Source organism: Parasteatoda tepidariorum, chromosome X1, assembly GCF_043381705.1.
Source record: "Parasteatoda tepidariorum isolate YZ-2023 chromosome X1, CAS_Ptep_4.0, whole genome shotgun sequence".
In the NCBI taxonomy this organism is placed as follows: Eukaryota; Metazoa; Arthropoda; class Arachnida; order Araneae; family Theridiidae; genus Parasteatoda; species Parasteatoda tepidariorum.
The window spans coordinates 18,191,708-18,215,446 of NC_092214.1; the positions used below are offsets into that span (position 1 = coordinate 18,191,708).

The following is a 23,739-nucleotide window of genomic DNA, read 5'->3' on the forward strand; positions in this document are numbered from 1 at the left end:
CTAGTTAAGACATTATTCTGAAACAATCTGTACGGATAACTGCGTTAAATATAATGCTGTGTTCTGGATAAATTTGGCCTGACATGGCTCCGATTAGAACATGCAGATGTGTTCCGGAGCCTCTTGGTGATAACAAGTGCCTGGCGTTCTCCATATGAAAGTCCGACATGAATCAGACTGCAAGCTAAACCTACACTCGTCGAAAAACATCATACAAGCCATGTGACGATGTCAGGCATGCATGTTCTCTACTCCAGGCTTATCACTGGTGACAATGAGTTGACCTGAGTGGAACACATCTGATAATATATTCCAATATTCCAATATATTCCAACATTCCAATATATTCCAATATTCCAATATATTCCAATATTCCAATATTCCAATATATTCCAATATTCCAATATATTCCAATATTCCAATATATTCCAATATTCTAATATATTCCAATATTCCAATATATTCCAATACTCCAATATATTCCAATACTCCAATATATTCCAATATTCCAATATATTCCAATATTCCAATATATTCTAATATTTTCCAAACATCTATACACGGTTTGCTTTGAAACTGTAGTACCCGTGTTTGCAGACATTCGGCGAGGCAGGTCGGATGTTGTAATCCGTCTGCCTCTTTTTGCAGTTACTGTCAAATATCAATCTTCATTCAGCGTTGTAACTCATTTTAACGTCTACTGACATTTCCATCATCTTGATTCCAATCGTTGCTAAAGCCTAGAGATGACACTTTTGATAATTCCAAGTTCCTCTGATACTTTGAGTACACCGCATTCCAGGTAGCCGATTATTCTACCACGTGAAATATCATTCACATGTATCCCTGTGTCATAACTATTTGGTTAAGACACTGAGGGGCTTGCAGAACGTTTGTGAACAATTTCACTTCTTTGCCACCATTCTCCTATACCCTTCTCAAATACTCTCGTCATTGTGCCGTATTATCAGTGTCCTCTGGTGGCTTCATGCAATTTCCATATTATTCTTTAAGATGTGAGTGATATTTTTACAGGTGAAATGCTTTTTAAAATTTATTTTTCCGTTAAAATTTTCACTTAATGTGAAAAGAAAGATTTAGGCTAAATCTACAATCTACTTCTAAGCTAAGCTAACCAATCCAATAGAGCATTTGTGGTCCTACTTGGAAAACCAAATTCGTGCTACCACGCTACCCCCTCGCAATGTGAGGGAATTGCAGGACCAGTTGGTGAGCGCTTGGTATCAGATACCTCAGAGTACCTATCAGCACTTTGTGGAATCAATGCCACGGCGGGTGCTAGCAGTTTTAAGGGCTAAAGGTGGTCCTACATGTTATTAGCAGGGTGGTCATAATGTAATGGCTCTTCGGTGTATATATATATATAGATTAGATCCTCAACCAACGTTCACGGCCTAGTTCTACGAATGCCCACTGTGTACTTCTGAGCACTGGTTTCTGGGTTGGAAACCACTGGATTAGATCATTATTCTACTTTGAATACTAGTATGTTTATTAATTTTATTAATAATTTATTTAATGATTATATACATTCCTACTCTTTGAAATAAGTTGAGGAGGAAAATATATTACCTGGTGCTCCAAACATTTCAACTGTTTTTCCTTGTAGTTCTTTCAGAAACCAAGGTGTCAAGTGAATGTATTGACCCGGTTCACCACAGCCTCCTGCTTGCAATGTATATGGTGTATCATTATATTCAGGATTAGGTGTATCCACTCGTACGTGGGCATTGCTAAAAAAATTTCCTGGTTGGGCTTCATACTCTGGTTTTGTTGTCCATGTTGGAGGTACAACAATGATCACTTCTTTGAAGAATAAGTTGTTCTTTGTGGAATTGTAAAGGAAAGTGGATGCTCTTGAAAACAAGACCTAATGAGATACAATTAATATTTAATTAAACATTAAATGAAACAATCTATATAAATTACTGAAAGCAGAAGTTAAATTTTAGTCTTCTGCAGTTTTCACAAAAATATAATTTTTATATTGTAATTGACAAAATAATAATGATTTTTTCCATGAATGCTATTTTCTTTAAGGTATCCAAAATAAAAAAAGCCGTAGCAGAAGACCCTTTCATTTGTTGCTCTAAATATTAATTTACTGTCGGCATTAAACAGCCTATCTTGGCATCCCTGTTTGCCTGTTGTTGGATTATTGGCATCCCTGTAGGCTATCAATTTTGAACTCCATAGCCTTGTAATTTTAAATCAAATCCTGAGGAAAAGGAAAAGTTCTAGATTAAGAAATTCGGACAAAATCACCCTGGTGGAGGTCTTTTTCATGAAACTCACTAGTATTTGCGTTACATGGAAAATTAAAACTTTTCAAGGTTAACCTGATGGCAATGGAATTCTAACACATAATCCGTCTACCACTGAGAATTTTTTACATTAGCATTGTGGTCGGTGTGAGTTGAGAACAGTATACGGATCGACTTTTCATCTAAGGGATTCGAGCTTGAGGATACCCATTCGAAATATCATTCGCGCATAGCAATTTTTTTTTTCATTTAAATTTTTTAATGTTAATTCTATAATTTATTGACGAAAAAAAGACTCTTTGTTAGTTATGTTAATTATGACCCACTTTACATTTTTTGAAATTAATTTTAATTTATGAGTATTTCTTGGTACTTAGAAAGTAACAAAGTTAATTTAGATCGGTGAGAATGTAGTAATTCACTAAAAAGCAATGATAAAAATGAAAATTATTGGAACCATGATTTATAAGATCAAATGAAATTAAAAAAAAGTCTATTATCACTAATGGTATTGTACTTAACTGCATAACCTAATTCTTTGATAAGAAATACCCTCTTATTTTATTTCTTTTTTATTGCAAATTATGCTTCTAATATTATTATTTTACATTTTTTTATAACAAGAATTGCTCCAATTCATTATTTTTGTGCTGCGTTATTTCGATCTAAGAGATTTATTATTAATTTTATAAATTGATCATTGGAATTTTTCTGTAAAAGAAAGTTTAATTTTCTTCTAAACTCATACTAATAATCTATTATAACTATTAATACTGATAATCTTTTTAACTAATGACTATTGCTGAATAAGAAATCTAAATTGAATTAACTATTTTAATTGAATTGACTAGAAAGATTAAATTGACTATTCCTTTGAAAAAGATAAAGGCAAAATGTGATCCAAAGCAAAGCAAATAAAATATAATGATTTCGCTTTTGTGCAAAATATTTTAGTGTAATAAATAATTTTTTTGTATTATTTATATAGTATTATTAAAACTAACTTTGAGGTTTAAAAGCTTTTTAAAACAATCAAGAAAACCAAGACTGTTGAGATAATTTAAGCAGTTTAATTAAGACATTTATTTTGCTTGTTCTTTAACGCTAAATGAAAAAGATTCCATTCTTAATTGTAATTTTTTTATTCCACGGTAGGATTAAAAATTCCGTGAAAATGCAATCTTGAAAAGCAATTATAAAAAATTGCTGTTTTATTCTTTAGTTAACTCATTAGTTAATGTATAAATTGTAGATTTTCTCATGCACTGTTTTTGGATTTTTATATTTCTGTTTTCAGTCTGAACCATAATTTCCCACATATCTTTTTTTTCCTTTTGACGAATTATATTTAAGATTTATCAAGCAGCCAAGAATAATCTAATTTTTTTTAACCATTTGCTTTATGCCCTCGCTTTTAAAGGGTTGTGCGAGTATGACTGACTTTATCAGATAAATGAAGCCTATTTGTCAACTCCTGACATATTTGAGAAGATAATTCTTTGGTGGAACTTTATAAATGAGTGACTTCGTTTTAAAAAAAGATCAGCTTATTTTTTTAAAAAGAAAAAGCTTTTCCTAACTAGATTAGAGACATTTGCTATTTACTAGATAAAATAGGCTTGTCAGTGTTTGGAAGATGGATATTTTTTACGTTTCTTCAAACATTTCCGTGGATTTAGCCAATTTTAAAATAAAATGCTTCAAATCAAGTTTAGTTCCCCTAAGCTAAAAAGTTTGAAATTTAATAATGCGAACAATAAGCGCATTTTTATACTGTAAAAAATACATACTTAAATTTCCTAAAACTCTCTTTGTTTCTAAGGAGCACCAAAATTATTTTCAAAATGAAGTTCAAAATTATATATTCATTTCAAACAAGTAATTGTTACAAGCAAATTCATTGAATGAACTGTGGTTTGACATTTACGCCACTTTCATAATTTGCATCATCATCATCATAGTTGACCAGACAGCCCAGTGAGGGCCAATGCCTTCCTCTGAAGACTTTCCCATAACGACTTCCGATTTTTCTTTGATCTCCATTACTTTTGTTTAATTGTAAAAAAATTGGACTCCACCGAGTCAGCCCATCTCAACCGCGGCCTTCCCCTCTTTTTTGTTCGAGCTGGTCTAAAAAGCAATATCTTTTTAACTGTTTTGTCATCACTCATTCGAATCACGTGGGCCACCCAATGCATTCTATTTAATTTTGTGTATTTTATAATATCAGGTTATTTATAAATCTTGTACAGTTCAAAGTTAAATCTCCTTTTCCAGTTATTGTTTTCATTTTTATATACTCCGAAAAATCTTTCTCTCAAATTTCAATTTAAGTAATTAGCAAAATTTTTAATTTTCATAATTAGAGCAGAGAGCTAAATATAGGCAAACACAAGCAGTTATAAATATTGGTTACAAACTCACAATAGTTATAGCTTAAAAAGTTTTATTTCATGTGACGATAGCAGAAGAGCCATGGAAAAAAAATCAATATTTTATAATGTTAATAACAAGTGATACCTCAGATTACCTCTATGTAAAAACTAAAAAAGTTCTTTTATATAATTTTTTTGTAATTCAGTTATATAAACTTTATGCACTTTTTCATTGATATCTTTCTTTTATTGATATCTTTTAATGATTATCTATCATTGAACAGTTTTTAATATAATGATTTGTTTAACGAGATAAGAAAATGAATATTCGCCTTTTATTTCATTGAACATTCAGAAAATAGTTTCTCGAAGTTTCTCTCAAGGTTTTATCTTTTGTCTGAGATCCTGCGGTATCAGTTACATCCTTAATAGGAAGAGGACATAATCATTTCCCTTCTTTTTTTGAGAACAGAAACACAACTCTTTCTTGAAATAATACAAAATGTCGTAAGAATCATTATGCAAAAATAAATGCAAGCCATAATTCAAAGAGTATCAAATGTCTGATATACATTTCTAATACATTAACATAATGAATAATATTGTGTAATTATACTATCTTTAATGAATGCATTTCCAAAGATTTTTTTCCCTTCAATTAGGATTTTTTTACATTAAGACTGAGTTATTTTCAAGAGAAAAAAAATATTAAGTGCAATTTATTAGCATAAGAGATAGTACATAGATAATATCTTTACAATGTAAAAGTTAAATGATATTATAATTTGTCGAAAGTATTCAACTTTAGGAAATGTAAAATGTCAGAAGAACTTAAATCTGATAGATATATAGTTTATAATTTTTATTTAGTATTTTAATTATATTTGTATCAGCACGTTTTAAGAGTCTAGCTTGTGGCTTAATCAAAAGAAAAAAGGGGTAAAAAATCAATTTAATACTTTGTCTATGAATAAAGCAAAAATAATTTTAAAAAATACAAAGGAAGCTCAAATAAAAGTTTGTTAAAGGATTTATTCACGATATTTCACTTCATTCACGATGTTTCGCTTTATTCATACGTATAATACAAATTATACTCTGTTCTCATTTGGATGCTTCGTGTGTACGCAAAAAAGGCGAAGGAACATTTATAGAATATTTAATATCAGGATGTATCAAACGCGAATGAAAATCTTTACTGCTCCATAACTATACAATCTATTCAGTAATGACCTCTCCAGCATAGTATATATTTAGAATCCTTGTCGAACCTGAAGTAAAAAAAGTACACACAAAGGAACGAAAAAACCTATCATTGAAATTCGTCGAATTATTTGGGAAAAAGGTTGAATGAAAAGCAACAAAATCAAGTTGATTGCCTCTTAAAACTTGAAGGTGTTTCTATTAATCATTTTTCACCTTTACTCTGTTTTCTCCGGCAATCATCCAAGCTTATATGTTTGAAGTCCCGCCTACCTCAGTAGTAATTCGCTGGATTTCGATAGTGTTTTAATTTTCTTTTCATAACTTTAATATTAATTATTAACTTCTAATGTGTCCACTCCTTTTTTTATTTCGATTTTGAGAAGGATTCTAAAAATATCTATTGAGACTGCTCATTTCCTAACATCCTGTATAAAATGACAACACTTAATATATATTAATAATACAAAGGCATGTTTTTTTTTCAAACTGTAGTATATATGAATAGCAAAACTTATTCACTACTTCATGCATCGTAGAATCGAAGTTTGGAAGATTGTACATAAAAAAACATACGTTTACAAAAAGAAACGAGAGTTGAGAGTTATATAATAAATAAACATATAAATTTTATTAATGGAAAATATTTAGTGCTTAGAAGCATCAAATTTTTAATTAAACTTAATTTCTCACAATAACTAAGTTTTTATTTCAACAGTAAGAACTAGTTTGAACAAATGATTTTTACAAAAACTTGTGTAATTAAATTAATTTCAACTTTTGAATGTATTTTTGAAACTATTTTAAGTAGCACTAATTAAATGTACGAAAATTGGAATAATCTTCAAAATATACCTAATCAAAATAAATTAAACCGAAAAATAATTTGAATTTAGTAACTCAGATGAGTTATATGCTCTAAAATATTTGATTAAACATTTTTAATAAACAGTTTTGATTAAATCATAAGTTATATACAGTATTTACCATAAATTCTCATTAAGTTTTAAACTGTGAATTCCGAGGCACGATTAAAAGTATTTTCATTTTACTTACAGTAACAGTAACAGCATTATGTATGAAATCGTTATAGCAAATAAATTGGCATGATTCCCATTTTAAGAATTGTTTTCAAGCTTAAATCTTTTCTCAAACTAGTGTAAGCAATGCATACAGTTTTTTTTCAAACTCATTCTTATACTAACTATGTATGTAACTCTCGCAAATTGATCATTCAAAGCCATACAGTTTCCAATTTTAATCCAATGTAATCCTTCGTATACAGCGAGGTGAAGAATTTGGCAAGTGTCAAAAGTCACTTTCATGTTGTCAAAATTCACCTAACTAAATAAATATTTAGAATGACATCAAAATATCTTGGTGAAAGCAAATTCGCCCACTTGTACCAGGAAAACGTTCCATTCATCTATTGGTCTATATTGGATAATGTTTACAGTTCGCACAATCTTGCTTAGAGCGATAACATTCCGCAAATTTTTCCGGACAAAAATACTTTTCGCAAAAAAAAATTTTTTTAGTGACCCAAATTTCAAATTTCTAATTATACAAAATCATCGAAAGTCTCCCTCACTTACAAAAAAAAAAAAAAAAAAAAAAAAAAAAAAAAAAATACTTTCTGAAACAATTATTGATGAAGCTACCGATTTTATGCCATATTATTTTGATCCTATATTGATCCCAATCGAATATTTTAAGGGGTTTAGGATGGTTCCAGAGCAAAAAATTTCTCCTCTAAGAAAAACAAACTTATTGTCTTCACACCTTTGTCTTTTTTTTTCCTTAAAGAAAGCAATAATCCATACATCTTTGTTTCGTAAAGGTTTTCTTTTTATCAAATATGAATTTCGAATGCTTCTTTGAATGGTTTGATCTTATCAATTTTGCTTTATGCGTACGCTACAATGCAAGTATTAAAGGAGAGCTAAAAGGCCATCATATAAATAAAATAATGTATCAAAAATTAAAAGAAAATAAAAATAATGGATATTAAAAAAATAGTGTTTTTGTTTAAAGTGCAGAATTTCAAAAACTTATAATGAGTATGGACATTCAAAATGTAGATAACTTCTTCTTACTAAATATTATACACTTTACTCAAACATATTGGGCCGGGATAACCAGATTGGCAGGGCGCCGGACTCATATTCGTGAGAACGGGAGCTCGAATCCAGTCCACCGGAGACTCCCTGTGTAGTAAATGGTGAGTGGTACACGTTAAATTTGTCGAGTCACAAAGTCCTCCATGTTCCCATAACAAATCAATACCTCTGGGGGTACTGATGAGATTTATCGTTCTCTGGTTATGGTCAAAATAAATATCTGTGGATGAATGAATGGATGCATGAATGGGTCCGCCTTATAAACGGGTGAGAATTAGGGGGGTAGCAGAAGTCGAATTCTTGGCCATAGACTGCCGCCACTGGAAAATAAGAACTATCACACCAATCGCCTTAATGGCCTACAACAACAACAACTGAAACACAACCCAAAATAGTTTAAATTATTTCTACCCTTTTAGTACTTATTTAAATCTCAAAATCGATTCTAACGATACTGTAAATAATGCACACATGTAACTAATAAATTAATTAACGGTGAAAGGGGTTGATTTTTAACATTTAAGTTAAGGCAATTATTTAATATTAAGTTTGAGGAAGGATAATTCAGATTAACGAAATAATTGACAAAAGCTATTAGAATTTATTGCTATAACATTTTAATCTGTAGTTATCTTAAAAGAGATGTATCCATTTTCGAAGGTGTGAACTGAATTTTAACAGCTTAATTCTATTGAGTTAAAGTGGAAAAGTATCATAAATTTCACTAGATAACAATATTCTTCAGTACACTTTTTAGCACTTAATATTCAAGGTTAAATAGTCATTAACTAGTGAGAAAAAGATCGGAAAACGTGAATAACATCATTACTTCATAAATTCTCATCTAAAAAAGTTGACTATTTTTATAAGATCTCTTATATTTATTCATTATTATTTATTGTACTTAAATGTATTATAATATTTATTATTTTTAAATATTTTATATCAAACTATGATGCATTTAACTTTATTCTAAGACAAATAAAATAAAATGAACTTATATTTGAAATTGGGGGAGTAGCTGTTGTCATTGGAAAATGTTAGATAAATTGAAAATGGATTTTCGTTTCTCCTCAAAATGATTATTAGTTTTATGAGGATTTTCATTGCAATTAATTAATTTTTATTACGTGAAAATCTATTCTAATTTTTAATTAAAAAAAATTAGGCTAAATTCAATCATGATATTTTTATTTTTATTAGGATACATAAATATATATTTTATTAAATTTAATTTTTAATTCACTATACAGTTCGTAATGTTGTAAAATTTCGAAAGTAGATTAAGGAATTCGAAACGGACTATTAGTTTTATCAGGATTATTATACTTATTTATTTTCTACTTATTAATTTCAAGTAGTACTTATTAGGTACTTATATTAGTACTTATAAGTAATTAGTATTCATTACATCTTAGAAGTACTTATGAAACTCAATTTCATTCTAATCGTGCAATTTTATTCTAAGCCATATTAAATTAAATACTGTTTTCTTATTAATCAGCCATGCTGATGTTAAAAAAAAACAAAATTTTGGACTGAAAGAGAAATGGCTTCTAAATAAGTTTCTGGGAGCTGAATATATATAGCCTGAAATGAGCTTGTTTTTTGAGTAAACATAGTTTGTTTCATAGAATTTATACTCTTTAAGTTAAGAAATATAGTATTATTGTTTCCTTAAAAGTATGATGATATAATACGATGACATAATAAGACATATAATACCATCTATAAAAATTCAACTTTTATGTTCTTGAAAGCTAAGCTAAAAAACATTTTTTTCCAGACAAGAAAGGAAAATGAAGCATTAATGGGGATACGCTCTTTTGAGACCAATCTTTAATGCTGTGCTTAAAAAGTATTTGTTTTCATGATAAAAGAATTTTTTTAGCACCAAATACGACAGAAGCAATAGCGTTTAAACTTTGAGAGAAAGTTTTGAGACTTTCGAAAAAAAGAATTAGTATGCTATGCATTTTTCAAAAAGGTTTTAAAATGTATAAAGTAATTTTTATTTAACTGTTTCGTGCACTGAAGGCAAATATTTATAGAAAAACATGACGCAAAATATCTAAATTGAAGGTAAATAGCTAGAATATATATAAAAATGTTTGACATTTTTTTTTTCAATAAACTTACAGTTTTAATTTACCCTCTAATCAGAGAAAGAGAACATGAATTGTGATCAATATTTTACCTATATTGATTTAAATAAATAAATTGATTTCATTTATACTGATTTGAATGATATTAAATGAATCTCTCTTCAAAGAAATTATTTTGAACGAATTAACGAGAGAGACATTTCAAGCGAGACTCAAAAATTTATCCAAATTTTTAAACGCTTGTATATTGAGATTAAGAATTAAGGTGTGAAATAGATTTTGTTATGAAAAAAAAATTATGTGTGTGGTTTTGTGAAATCATTTGAAAGGAATCATTGAGTTTCTACCAAATGAGTAGTAAAAGAATATCTAGTAAAATATAATTTTGAAAGTATATTGCAAAAACTGTGGTATAATATCTCTCTAAATTTAATAGTGAACAACCTAGAAAATTGTGTGAAGATACACTTTACTTCAAATAAACACCAAATTGAGTTTTTAGATACTTCAAATAAAAACCAAATTGAGTTTTCAAAGGATGTAAATAAATCTCAAGCTTCCGAAAACACCAATTTTGGGACATTTTGGATATCGTCAGTATATTGTTGTTTACAAATGGAATACGAATTGGTGTGAGTTTTTGTTCTCTTTCATTCTGCTATGTATCTACGGAAAAAAAAGTTCGTCCTTAAAACATGTATAATATGTTTTAGTTGTGTAATAATCTTATTTATATTTTATTTTTTGAAATCTGTTTGAACTGTATTTAAAAAAAATCATAATGTATAAATTCTATCCTTTTATGCTCAGCTAATCCTACTTCTAATACATCTTAATATTCTCTCTGTGCTGCGCATATATTTAATTTACAAGCTAATTTCGTTTAGTGAATTAGTGTATATATGCACCTTTAATTAATGATTCTTACTTTATAGTGTATCGTAAAAATAACTTAACTTATTTTCTTATGCGTATTTAGTATTACTGGAACTAGAAATATTAGTGTTACAAATACCAAAATGTGGAGTCACCAAAGTGCTTGATGCTTTACACCAAGTAGTGTAAAGGAACATTACTGGTGTTTCAGAACAGCACTTTTGATGCAAAGTAGTTACCACCATTTTAAATGTTAAGAACCACGAAAATTAATTACGTTGTAGACTCAAAGAAAAAATTTATACATTAAAATTGTTTTAATTATTTCTATAACTAAACCTTTTCTTAATTTTCGTGGTGTTATTGTTAAAAAAAGAAAAGATGTTATAAAGTATTCACATTTCAGAAAATATAAACTAATTTTTCATCATACACTCTTTTTGTCATTTTTAAAGTGTAATAAGTGAAATATAGAATATATGGAAACTAGCTGTTTAAATAGAGAGTTTTGTTTCCTATTTTTCAATTAATTAAAAAAAACAATTTGTTAAGTACAATGTAAATGTGTAATGTTAGTGTATCTCAACACTAAAAATAGTTGCAAGTACATTGCACTGAATTGGTGTAGTGAAACGCCATATATAACTTTTGGATCTAGAATTTCACTACACCAATGTTCTTTTACGCTACTTGATGTAAATTAGACCCTTTTTGTAACCTAATAACTCTAAAATTTATAATTACAGTAAGATACGGTACACACAAGAATAAGTTAAGTTATTTTTACAATACAATATAAAATTAGAATCTTTTAATTAGAATACATATATGTATATGTTGTATGTACATATATGTACATACAACATATACATATATGTAGAATACATATATGTATATGCTGTTCAAACAAAATTAGTTTGTAAATCAAACATCTTAGAACGGAGAGAATCTTAGGATGGATTCAAACTATGTTTAACTGAGCGAAAGAAATTATACATTATAAAATATACAGTTCTCAGAGATTTAAAGATTAAAATATAATTATCCTTATTTTACAACTGAAATTTGTGTTTCTTTTGAGGAATAACAGTGTTGAAAATAACAATAAACTCACGCCACCTCTTACTAGATTGTAAACAAACTACTCATGATATATACTTCACATTTCTTGAACTTTGGAAACTCAAAGTGCGCCAACATTGGTGCTTTTAGAAGTGAAAATAATTCTCGTATAGGGGAAAGTATGAGAATTTGGTGTAAGATTATTAATTTTTAATTGTTTAAATTTAATATATATCCTCTAAATTGTATATGAACGTGCGATTTGGTGTTAACCAGGGATGAAGATTTCTTTCACACAATTTTTTGTGTTGTTCAACGTCATATTTGGATAGATATTACACAGCAGTTTTTACAGTGTAATAAAACTATGAATAATCTTTAGTAAACATAGTTTCATTAAAGTTTTCTTTCTAATAATAGAAGTTAATACGGTTGCGAAAATTCATTTTTAATTGCTTACTGAAAACTGTTTGCATATCTCATTTAGAAAAAAAAATCAAAAATAAATTAATAAATTTTTTATGTAATAAAAAATTTGCGTTAAAAATTACTAAAACTTTGCAATCTGAGTTGAAATCATTTGGAAAATAATGCCGAAGACCTATAATTCACCTTTGTGAAGGCCATCCAATTTTGCTGTACATTTTAATAACTAATTAGAAATTTAAAAATAATTAAAAAATTTTATCTGATTTTTTATAGCAGTGAAGTGACTTTTTAATTATTTATAATGATTTTTGATAATCTGCGCTTGTACATTAAGTATGTATGTAAAAATTTGCTTTTTAACTGTAAACAAATCGCAAGTGACGCCAAATGACATTAATTTTGTTTGAAATAGACTGTAGTCACCAACTTTAATATATATTTTGAGAATGTTGATTAAAATCATATAAAGCATCTGCAAGTGTCATAAACTAATATTTATGATAAGAAAGAGCAAAAATGTCAAGAAAATTTGATGAATTATTACCGTGTTGAAGAAGAAATCAAAAGCATCAAGGTCCGTTTTATGATTGCAAAAATGTTGAGAGAAATTGTTAAAAGATTTTACTCAGATTTAATTTTCATAGTGATGTGCCTTTTTTATAATAAAAATTCAGCATCAATTTCTCAAAAACTTGAGCCAAAACTAATGAATTTTAGCTTTTTTAATTTCAATTCTAAAATTACATGTTTTAAAACTTTTCTTTACAGTTAAAAAATTATGCTATTAGTTGTGTTTCAATTAGTGAAAATTTAGGTTTGTATCTAAATTTAAAGATGATGTATGACTTTAAAAATTATTGTATGGCTTAATAATTATAGATATTTGTTAATAAGGCATATTGTTTTAAGTTATCTCAAAAATAAAAATATTAATTTTAAAAATATTATTACTTTCTAAAAATATTACTTTTATTCGTGAAGTATTTTTGTAAGAAGTTTTAAAATACTTCAAACAATTCCGAATTACCGTCCTTTTTAAAAATAAATTTAAAAATTTTATCTCAAAGTCCTTTAATTTGGCTTAATTCATTCAAAAACTTGCTAATTGTTTTCACATAATTCATATTCAATACGTTTTTGTTTTTAATGTCAGTGAAAACATAATGTTTTAAATGTGCATTTTTAAAATATGATAATTTAAGTTCAAATATTTTCTGAAAGAAACAAGTTATTTTCAGAAATACTTATTAAGAGACGGAAACAAGATAATTGCTTAAAAAATTACTTTAAAATTTCGTATTCTTTATTTTAACTGCAACCTACTGTGCGTGATACAAAGATTTACAAACCTGTCATATTTTCATGTTTAAATTTAATTGTGATGAAGTTAAACAATTTAAAAACATAAGTTAGTTATAATCCATAATCGTTTTGATATACATCAAACCATAATCAACCAGTTTGACTTTTTGACTATTATTATATATTATTTAAGTGTTATTTATAATTTGTCAATACTTGAATGCAATACTTGAATGCAAATACTTATTATGAATAAAGGAATTTATTGGAAAATAGGATTTCAAAACAATTTTACACTATTGATATAATTTTGAAAAATAAAAATAATTTTGGATTAAAATCCAAACTTATGAATTTTAATCCAAAAACATTTTAATCCATAAGTATTTAGAACTTTTTGATTGAATAGATAAAATTACGTGATCTCAAAGTAAATGTAAATTTCCATATTATTAGAATAATTATTTGTTTATATTTGGATCTAAATAATTAAAAATGACGAAATTTAATTTGTTAAAAAGGCGTAGGAATATTATAATAAATAATTAAATATGAAATTTACCTTTATATTTTCTATCAACTCTTCATCCTCTGGAACATTTTTGTGAATTGCAACAACAATGCCTTTATAACCATTATCTTCAATATTAATAACAGAGCTAAAACACAAGTGCAGACATGCGCAAGTCAAGAGAAAAACAATTTTCGCGCTATACGTTTGGCGATCCATGAGTAATTAAAGATAAGACGTTACATGCCGCTCTTTCAACTAGTCTATCAAGTTGTTTTAAGTGAAGAACTAGAGAAGAGATTCAGTTGGAGATTCGCCAAAAGCACCCCAGTTCTTCTCTAATGTTTTTAGTCTCGTTTACGCTATCTGCAAAAAGATGTTTTTCTTTTACTCAACTTGAGAGAGTCTTGTCCACAGAAGTTCTGAAACATTAAAATTTGTGTTCCCTCTCTCACAAGAAAACAGTTCTACTCTTTTTTAACTTCGTGTGGTTTCGATTTCAACATGCCTTCTTCCTACACCGATAACGATGCACGGAAATAAGTTTTCCTTCCCACAGATATTCTAAGAAAGAATAATATGAAAATAAAGCTTTTGTTTGACTTTTTTTTTCTTTTTTTTTAAAGATTTTTATCTCAAATCCCTGGAACAAGGATTCGTAATGAAAAAGACGAATGTTCTTTAACAAATCAAATTAAAGAAATAATAATGCGATTGTGTTCTGTCAAAAAGAGCTCTTATCAAAGAAAAGTGCAATTATGGCAAATTTTTTGCTCTTATTTATTTTAAAGCGAAACATACAGGAAGCGAAACATATCGTTTTATACATAATGCCAAATATTACCTACTTTTTATTATTATTTAACTTTTTATTTTCCAAGCGTTGATTTAGAATTATTACATTTATTCTGAGCAGCAGGGAAGTACTTTTTTTCGAAATAAAATTTAGAATATGGAGAGAGCTTTAATATTCCTTAATTACATCTTGTAAATGAAAGGTTTATGCAACAAACTAACAAAGTATCTATGGTATTTCTTAAATTTCCCAACACATTTTAAAATACATTTTTTTAACTGTACTTCGCAGAGCAAATTTTTTTATAAAAATTCTCAACAAAATTTTCCATCCCTTATCAAATATTTTTTTAACAGTTTTTATAAATATTCAAGGTCAAATTCTCTGTTAATGATTCAATTTCGATGATTCGACAGTTAATGATTCAAAGGTTGGCTGAAACAACATTTTTTCCAACAGTTGTAAAATTCGAAATCGGAAATTTTATATTTTTTAATGTTTTGAATATTTATAAATTTATAAATTTTTAAGAGACATAATTGTAAACATGCAAATTTAAAAAATGCTCACGCTTCTTTCTGAAATTTGTAACTTTGCAATTAGGTTTCTAAGTTACTTGTTTCATATCTTTAAGTCTGAGCTCGTTCTAATTAAATGTTTCTACGTACTCTTCCTTTTCCAAATAAATAAACAAAAGCTGAACTTGATATTCAAAAGAGGGCAAAAGAAGATTAGATTAGACTTTAAAAACAGACACTTGCTTGAAAACTTACTATTCTGAACAAAAACTTATTATGAAACACCTATTTCAGAACAAAAATAATTTGAAATTTTAAAATGCAAACTAATAATGAAAATTTATCGATAAAAATGTATCATGTTGCTATTCTTTTTATTCTTTTTTTAACTGTGCATATAGCATAATCGCAAGCGTAGTATTCTTTCTAATGTTATCGCGTTAACAAGTTAATTTCCTCAAATGTTGTACAAATTTTTACTGTGAGTACATTATTAAAATTTTATTTATAAAATGAAATATCATTAAAAATATATTATAAAACACGTTAAGGAAATAATTTTGAATCAGAAATGTACACACAATTTAAAAATTTTAAATTGTGTACTTTTTTAATTTTTTTAATTACTATCTTTTTATACATCTGAACGCATCCAGTCACCTGAGATGTAACGTTTATAAAATTTCGTGCTATTGTATATGGTACTACAGTACTTGACATTACTAACAAACATACAGGAAACTTACAAAATTAGATAATACCCAATTTAAAATTTTTAACTTTGAATATGGAACTTTTACGCCTAAAAATTCAAAGTTTTATGACAGAACTCATGAAACGGTACTCTTGAAAAACTTTTGAACTAATGATCAGATTTGCACGTATTAACTTGCAGCTTTAATAGTTGAAAAGGTAGATTATCAATACGATAATTAATAGACGATAGTCTAAGTTACGAAATCAGACACAAAAATGTATTTTACCAAAAAAAAAAATTATTTTTCTTTCGATGGATTCAAATATATATTTTTGTTACACGTAACAGCACGTAAAATATCAGTGGTTTAGTTTCTCATTCGTTAGATTTTGCTTTACAAGTTTAGTTTCAAGTTTAAGTAAAAATATCGTTAGTTATAAAAGAAAATTTTGTAACATCATCATCATTTTTCATTCTTTCTAATTTTTTTCAGTTGTGCTGAAAATTTTAATTCAATTCTTTTATAATAAATACTTTTAAATAAATAGTTGCTTTCATTGCATATTTGGTGATATTAATGGAACGTTTTCTGCTTCTAATTTCCTTCCTGTGAAAGTCTTCTTATATAAACCGAATAAAATTGTGAAATATTTCGGATGTGTGAAAAAAACTCACTTAAAAATGGAGAAACATTATTATATCGAAATATTTAGAAGTAACGCTATTGTAAGAGTTACAAAACATGCTCGAAAAAGCATCTTTTTTTTTTGGAATGCAATAATTTTATAAAGATAACCAAAAATGATGTTAAGATTAAATAATGAGAATATTTATGATTAAATGAAATGTGCATTAAATTCAAGAAATAGTTCTTTACTTATACATTAAATTAAAGATAATGCTGTTTTTTTATTTCTTGTAAATGCATTAGTAGCATGCAAAGTAACTTTTTTTTTAACTTTCACTTTTTCTAGTTATATTTTTAAAAAAACTCTAAATTTTTCTTAATCTACATTTTTCACTTATTTCTTCTTATAATTGATGTTCTCTCGTCTATAGTAATGAAAGGAAACCGCAAAAATTTCCATAAATTTTTTAATGTGTCACTAATAAAATAAAATATAAAATAAAAAATTAAATTATTTGTCCTTTCAGAGCTTCTCTTTTAATCAGTTTAACATATAATACTTTTATTAAAATAGATTTCATTAATATAGTTCATTTTAGCACTTGCAAAATAATCTTATCTTAATCATTAAGTGTTTTTAATTCAACTCTTCATTTTTTAAAAATCAATTATTTGTCGCTTCAGAGCAGTTTTTTCAATCTTTTTGACATTGTTCTAAATGATGTAGATCGGGTCAAAATGAGTATTTTTTTGGGTGTTAAAACTTATCTGCCATGCCGCATCATAGATGTTGCCTCAATTACTGGCAACACCTATGACAGATAGTGGAATGCTAGGGAACAGTTGCAGGCAACTGACTGATTTTCTGTTTATACTTCTATATGCAATATTCTATTTAATGTTTCGTTGTTCTAATTGCTTTTGTAATTCAAATGCTTTAATGCTTTTAAATTTTCTTTTATTTGTTGTTAATCCTTATATGTCTGTGCGGAGTGTTTTTACACTCCAGCGAATGAAGTACACATCAAGTACTGCTGCTAGAAATTAACTGCTGCTAGAAAAATAAAAATTTTAAAAAATCTTATTTTAATCATTAGATACTTTAACATTTATTCATTATTCTTTTAGAGTTAGTGTTTCTATAAATATTAAAGGAAAGAAAACCTAAAATTATACACCCATTAAAAAAGACTAAAATAATTATTTTTTACTTCAGAACTTCTCATTCCAAATGTTTAACGTCGAGTAGTTTCTCCGAAATTGAGTTTGAAATAAGTCAGATACTTAAAATTCGATTTCGGAGGAATTATTCTACCGATTTTGCCCGAATTTTGTATTTTGCTATACAAAATTACATTCTCTAACATTATGCAAAAAATTTTTATACCTTACAACTAAAAACTGTTTGGACCATCCTTAAATAAAAGAATAAATATTTACTCAAAGTTACTTTTTTCAATGAATTATCTTTGGATAAATGAATTTTACGATTGTGTGTAAAAAAATTTCAATTCGCTTAAAAAGTTCTCGAGATATGGGGAAATACGCAAAAAGTAAAATTAGCATTAAGGGGTCCAACCTTTGGAGCCCACTCCCGACTAAACTAGACCATATTTCCTAGATTGCGGCTACCTCCCATATTTTGGAGGTCAGAAATCTGAATCCGTCGGGGGAAAAATGTTTATTCAAAGAAAGTACGTTTTTGTGTCTGATTTCGTAACTTGAAATATCGCTTACACTTATTAATTAGAATGTTTGAGATCCCCCCCCCCTCGAGCCATTAAGATTGAGTCCTAAAGTGTGAAAATCTGATCATTAAATCAAAAGTTATTCAGGTGGTCCTTTCTTTACGCTATAACCTGCTCCCCAAAACAATCTTTAGGAAAAACTTTCTTTTAATGATCATATTTTGCAGTTTTTATGGTTCGAAAGATCTCTTCTTATATGCTAGTACTATTAGTGCTAACTAGTGATTAGGTAAAAAAAAATTTAATTTTTTTCGATAAAGATTAATATGTTTCATCTCAATTGCCTTTTTTTATATGAATAATGTTTCAAATTCAGTTTTTTTGCAAATCAAAATAAGATGGGGAGGCAGTTGTATTCTAAAAAAAATAGTTTATGTAAGAGAGTGGTAGAAAGTGTTTTTGCTCCCTTAATGTTTATTTCATTTTTCGCGTATTTCCCCATATCTCCAGAACTTCTTAAGAAAATCAAAACTTTTTCACACATTCATAAAACTTATTTATCCAAAGACAGTTCTATATAAAAAAAAATTAAAAATAAATATAAAAAAAAATTATTATTGTATGTTATCAATTTTTGAGTTTTAAGTTATGAAAATTTTTCATACCATTTTAAACAATATGACAAAATAGGAAAGGTGAACGGTCAAATAGTTGTTGAAATATAAAAAAATTTAAAATATGAGAAAAACACTTATTTTTTTAAATTTTGTAACTCATAAGTTGCTCAACCCATTTCGTTCATACTTTGTATTTTGTCATTTAAGAACCATCATGTAAAAAAGCATATAAGATAATATAGTTCAAAATGATGTATACCATACAATTTAAAACTGAGTTCAAAAATTAAAATTTTCGGAATTTTTTAAACTGACAATTTAATACTTAAATTTATAACTTCAGTTACTTTAAAGTTATAAAACCCTATCAATGATTAGTATATAATTGAGAGTCATAATTTTTATCAACCTCTTTATTATAGCTTGCAAATTATATCAGAATACTGACAATATTAGGCAAATATATATTTACGCTCATTGTCATAAAATTGAACGAGAGTTGTCAGAATGAAACGAAATAATTTTACATACGTAAGTACAACGTGGATATAAGTAAGTGATCAAAAAACCAAAGCAAATTGATCATTTATTTCAGGAAAAAATTACAAATGCATGGAGGTTTTAGTATCCTTGCGTGTCACCACTAGCGCGAATGCAGGATGTGTCGGGCGTTAAGACAGACAAGTCCCTTATGATGTCCTGCGGCAACTTGTTTCACAGTTGCTGCAAAAACATGGCGAAATTGACTAACTGTTATGGCTAGGAGGGGGGTGCCAAGTTGAAGGCTTTCCATCTCAAGTGGTCCCAGATAAAATGTGGGGACCATAGATATAAAGGCCCCTATATTAGTCCCTGGTGGGGACTAAGAAAGCCAGGAAAGGGTGGTTTCCTGGCCTTCTTAGACATTACTGTGACACATTTGCTGTGTGGTGCTGAGCAATGTCGAGGGTCCTCAGATTCTTTTCATGAATGGCAACACATCTGACTGAAGGATATCACAAACGTACCATTGGGGCTGTCATGGTACCTTGGATCAATATTAAGTGTGATCATGAATGGTATATGGCACGTCATAAACACCAGCTGTAGAAGCGGTGTGCTGCTGTACAGCGTAAGCAGGATAGAAGTCACCACGGGGTCCCCACACTCGTACTCGATGGTCATCATAGCTCAAATTAAATCTGCATTCATACCTGAAGACGACCTGAGATTCCATCCAGTTGCATTCTAATCCCATGGAGAGTGACACCACTCCAAATAGAGGCAACGGTGGGTGACTGTCAATCATGCCTATGCAGTTATAAATGCGCTAATTTTTACAGCAATGAGTGTATTTTTAAAAATTTTCTGTAATAGAAGCAATTTAAATATATCTGTATGAATTGTGTATAATAAATAACGAAGCAAGTGCAGCATAAATTTTATTTTCAAGCACAATTATCGCAATGACTTTACAATATGTATGGATACTTATAAGTCAGAAAAATTGCAATCAGCCTCAAAAACACTTTTATATAACGTGTGTAGAATTCCACATCATTTTTTTATAAAACAAATGTTTGTAGAAATAAGGAAAATGTGATATCTAATTATAAAAATTACTAGTTGTATATGAGACTTTTATTGTGTAAAAACGTTTAAAAAAAAGTTTGTAATTCAACATGGAGCTGTTAAAAAATTTTCATAAGTAAATTTTATGAATGACATTTAAAGTTTATATAGATAAGTAGAATAGTTGTTGTGCATTCATATTGCAATTTTAATCTTTAGCGAGATATTGTAATAAAAAAGCAGGCTATATTTATATACAAATAATATTAACTAAATCGTTAAATTTGCAAAAGTTAATTCTTGAAAAAGCCCAAAAACATTTAAAATCTCGAATAGTAAAATTGTAGAAAATTTTAATGTGTCTTGGTGTTACATTTGTCACCTGATGAAAGCGTGCTAATGTGATACTCATTTAGGGTTTTTGGTTTTACTATTTGTTTTTTTAAATATTGTTTTCAATCAATGAAATATGGTTATCAAAATAATGCTCAATTTTTTTATATTAATCTCTAGTGAGCTTGCAAAGAAGTTTTCAATTACGTTTTTATATTGAAAAGATTTAAAAAAAATTAACTTGAAACAAGCATTTAAATGATATTTATTATCATTCAGTACTTGAACACAATAAAGGTTTGTCTTCTTTTAATTATGAAATATTACATGTTGTGTATTCAAATTTCTATTTTGTTTAAAACACAACTCATTATAAATTAGTACATTATAAATTACATTACATTGGTACATTATAAATTAATACATTATAAATTACAAAATAACATGGATTTTTTCAACACTGTAATGGTTATACTGATTTCAATAGACATTATCGTTAGAAAGATTGGGATGGTCTTCAAAAGGAATGCCAAAGTTGTAATCATTTTTTCCCTTCAAAACAAATTACGATACAATATGTATCAATCTTCGCAATGTTTTTATCATTAAGAGCAAACGGGAAACTCCTTAACGTGTCTTTTCCTTTAATTAAATTTCAACTTTAATTGTTAATACTTTCGCACCCTACGTAAAACAGGTCTTTCTTCAACTACAGGAGGTGGTTCATCTCGAGTTCTTCTTCTACGAGAACGAGCTTCCTCTTTCTTTTCCTCTTCTTCTTTCGCTTTTCGCTCTGCTTCCTCTTTCGCTTTTCTTTCTTCCTCTTCTTTGGCTTTTCTTTCTTCTTCCTCCTTTGCTTTTCTCTCTTGTTCTTCTCTTTCCTTTTGAGATTCAGTGTGTTGACTGTCTTCACTTTCTTCTTCTTCTTCCTCTTCTTCATCGCTTTCCTTTAAATTGTTTGCAGGAGTTGAAGAACGAGAAGGTTCTTTCTTGTCACTGTCGTCCAAAGGAAGAGGACTTGCTGATTCTAATGAATCTTGCTCTTTTAAAAGCCGAGATTGTCTTTTTTTCTCATAATCAACTGCAGCATAATCACTTACGTTGTCCTTTGCAGAAGAGTCTACAAATTGAAAGTAGTAATAATTAAATACATTGCTGTTTAAGTTAAAATCAAGAAATGAAAGGTCTAGTGCATACTAAAGCTACTTTTGAGATAAATAACATTATAAATGGCAGTTTAAACAGTTCTTTCCCATTTCGTTTAATTTTGGTCAATGAATATTCCAAATGGTATATAGAAAAGGAAAAAGCAGTCGTTGAACATTTCAAAGTGACAGATATTTGCAGTCAATGGCTGAGACTGCAGTGAGAAGTTGTTTAAAAACTAGATCAGCGAATGACCTCATCTGAGTTCATTCATAAGTTTTCTTACTCAATATAAATTTCGAATTTTTATTTTAAATAAAATCATTAAAAAGATTAATTATGAACTTAAAATCGACTAATGCAGAATCACATTTATCGCACATTTTTATAAATCATATATTTATCAAAAAAAATTTTTAAATATGCATCTTAAACGAGAATATTTTAGTACCAAATGTACGTAAATACATGAAAATAATTTTATTCATGTTCGTAAAAATACCTGTTCAATACTATAACTCCTATCAGTCCTGACATGAAATCACTCATTAGGAAAGTATAAATATTTTTAATTAATTTAAATTTTCCCAGTAGTATAACTATTTTTAGTTTTTACAGAATGTACGGATTTGATGAAACCTTAAAGTTTATATTTTAAACTGCAGTTGTGCAATAATAAAAAAACTGTTGAGATTTTTCCTCAACGGTATATGAAATTATAGTGGTATTTCTGAATCGAAGAGAGCCTTCTGCAGGATAGAAGAGTACAAAGTATTGTAAACTAGCACACTATGTATTAAAGAGTTTTATTGTACGATTGTAATAAAAATAGTTTCAAAATAGCGAAAAAAAATATTAACGAGGACAGAGATATTTTGAATAGCACACTTATTAACCTCTGAGAGTATATCTTTATGAAATCAAATGAAAAAGATTTTTTTTTAATAACATAAGAAGGTTCTCTTTTTTTTAATGTGTATATTCGTATATTCTTTTTAAAGTTTATATATGTATGCGAATATTGTTGCTTTTTTACTATCTACTTTAATAAGTATTTTTACCCATTTGCCAGCATCTAAAATACACATACTTGTGGATAACGTTTAAAAATTATTAATGTTATTATGTGGAAATTAATTAAAGATATATGCATTCAAAAGCAGTATGAATACTGTAGGTAAACATTTGACAAAATAGAAGTTTATTGAAAAAAATATTTTTAAAACATTAAGCTTTTTTTATATTCTATTTTTAAGATATTTAATGTACTTGTTATTATTGTATTTTGATATGCATTCACGGCCAGGTGGCCGAGCGGTTAGCGAGCCTGACTACGAAGCCAATGGCAGAGGGTTCGAATCCCGCTCTGGGCATGGATGTTTCTCTCTCTTGTGCTGTCTATTGTGTGTGATGTGTGAATGTGGCCCACCCTATGAACGGGTTTGTGGCAATGTGGCGTGAGCAATGCTACTCGCCTCCGTGACTTTGGTTCACAGG

At 28.2% G+C, this 23,739-nt stretch overlaps 2 protein-coding genes across 3 annotated transcripts in view; both read right to left on the reverse strand.

Annotated features, from left to right (window-relative positions):
- The window catches only part of LOC107455467 (calcium-activated chloride channel regulator 1-like), a 44,503-nt gene extending 29,723 nt beyond the window's left edge, over positions 1-14,780 (reverse strand). The window contains exons 1-2 of one of the 2 annotated variants that reach the window (XM_043040301.2): positions 14,320-14,780; positions 1,594-1,891 (exon numbers count right to left, since the gene is read on the reverse strand). In XM_043040301.2, coding sequence (XP_042896235.1) covers positions 1,594-1,891; positions 14,320-14,487 — 466 coding nt within the window. In that variant the 5' untranslated portion in view covers positions 14,488-14,780. The remainder of the gene's footprint in view (positions 1-1,593; positions 1,892-14,319) is intronic. The other variant, XM_043040302.2, reaches the window with a different exon arrangement.
- Positions 14,781-20,620: 5,840 nt separating this feature from the next.
- The window catches only part of LOC107455477 (uncharacterized), a 43,887-nt gene continuing 40,768 nt past the window's right edge, over positions 20,621-23,739 (reverse strand). Inside the window, exon 12 of the mRNA XM_016073059.4 lies at positions 20,621-22,216. Coding sequence (XP_015928545.1) covers positions 21,765-22,216 — 452 coding nt within the window. The 3' untranslated portion in view covers positions 20,621-21,764. The remainder of the gene's footprint in view (positions 22,217-23,739) is intronic.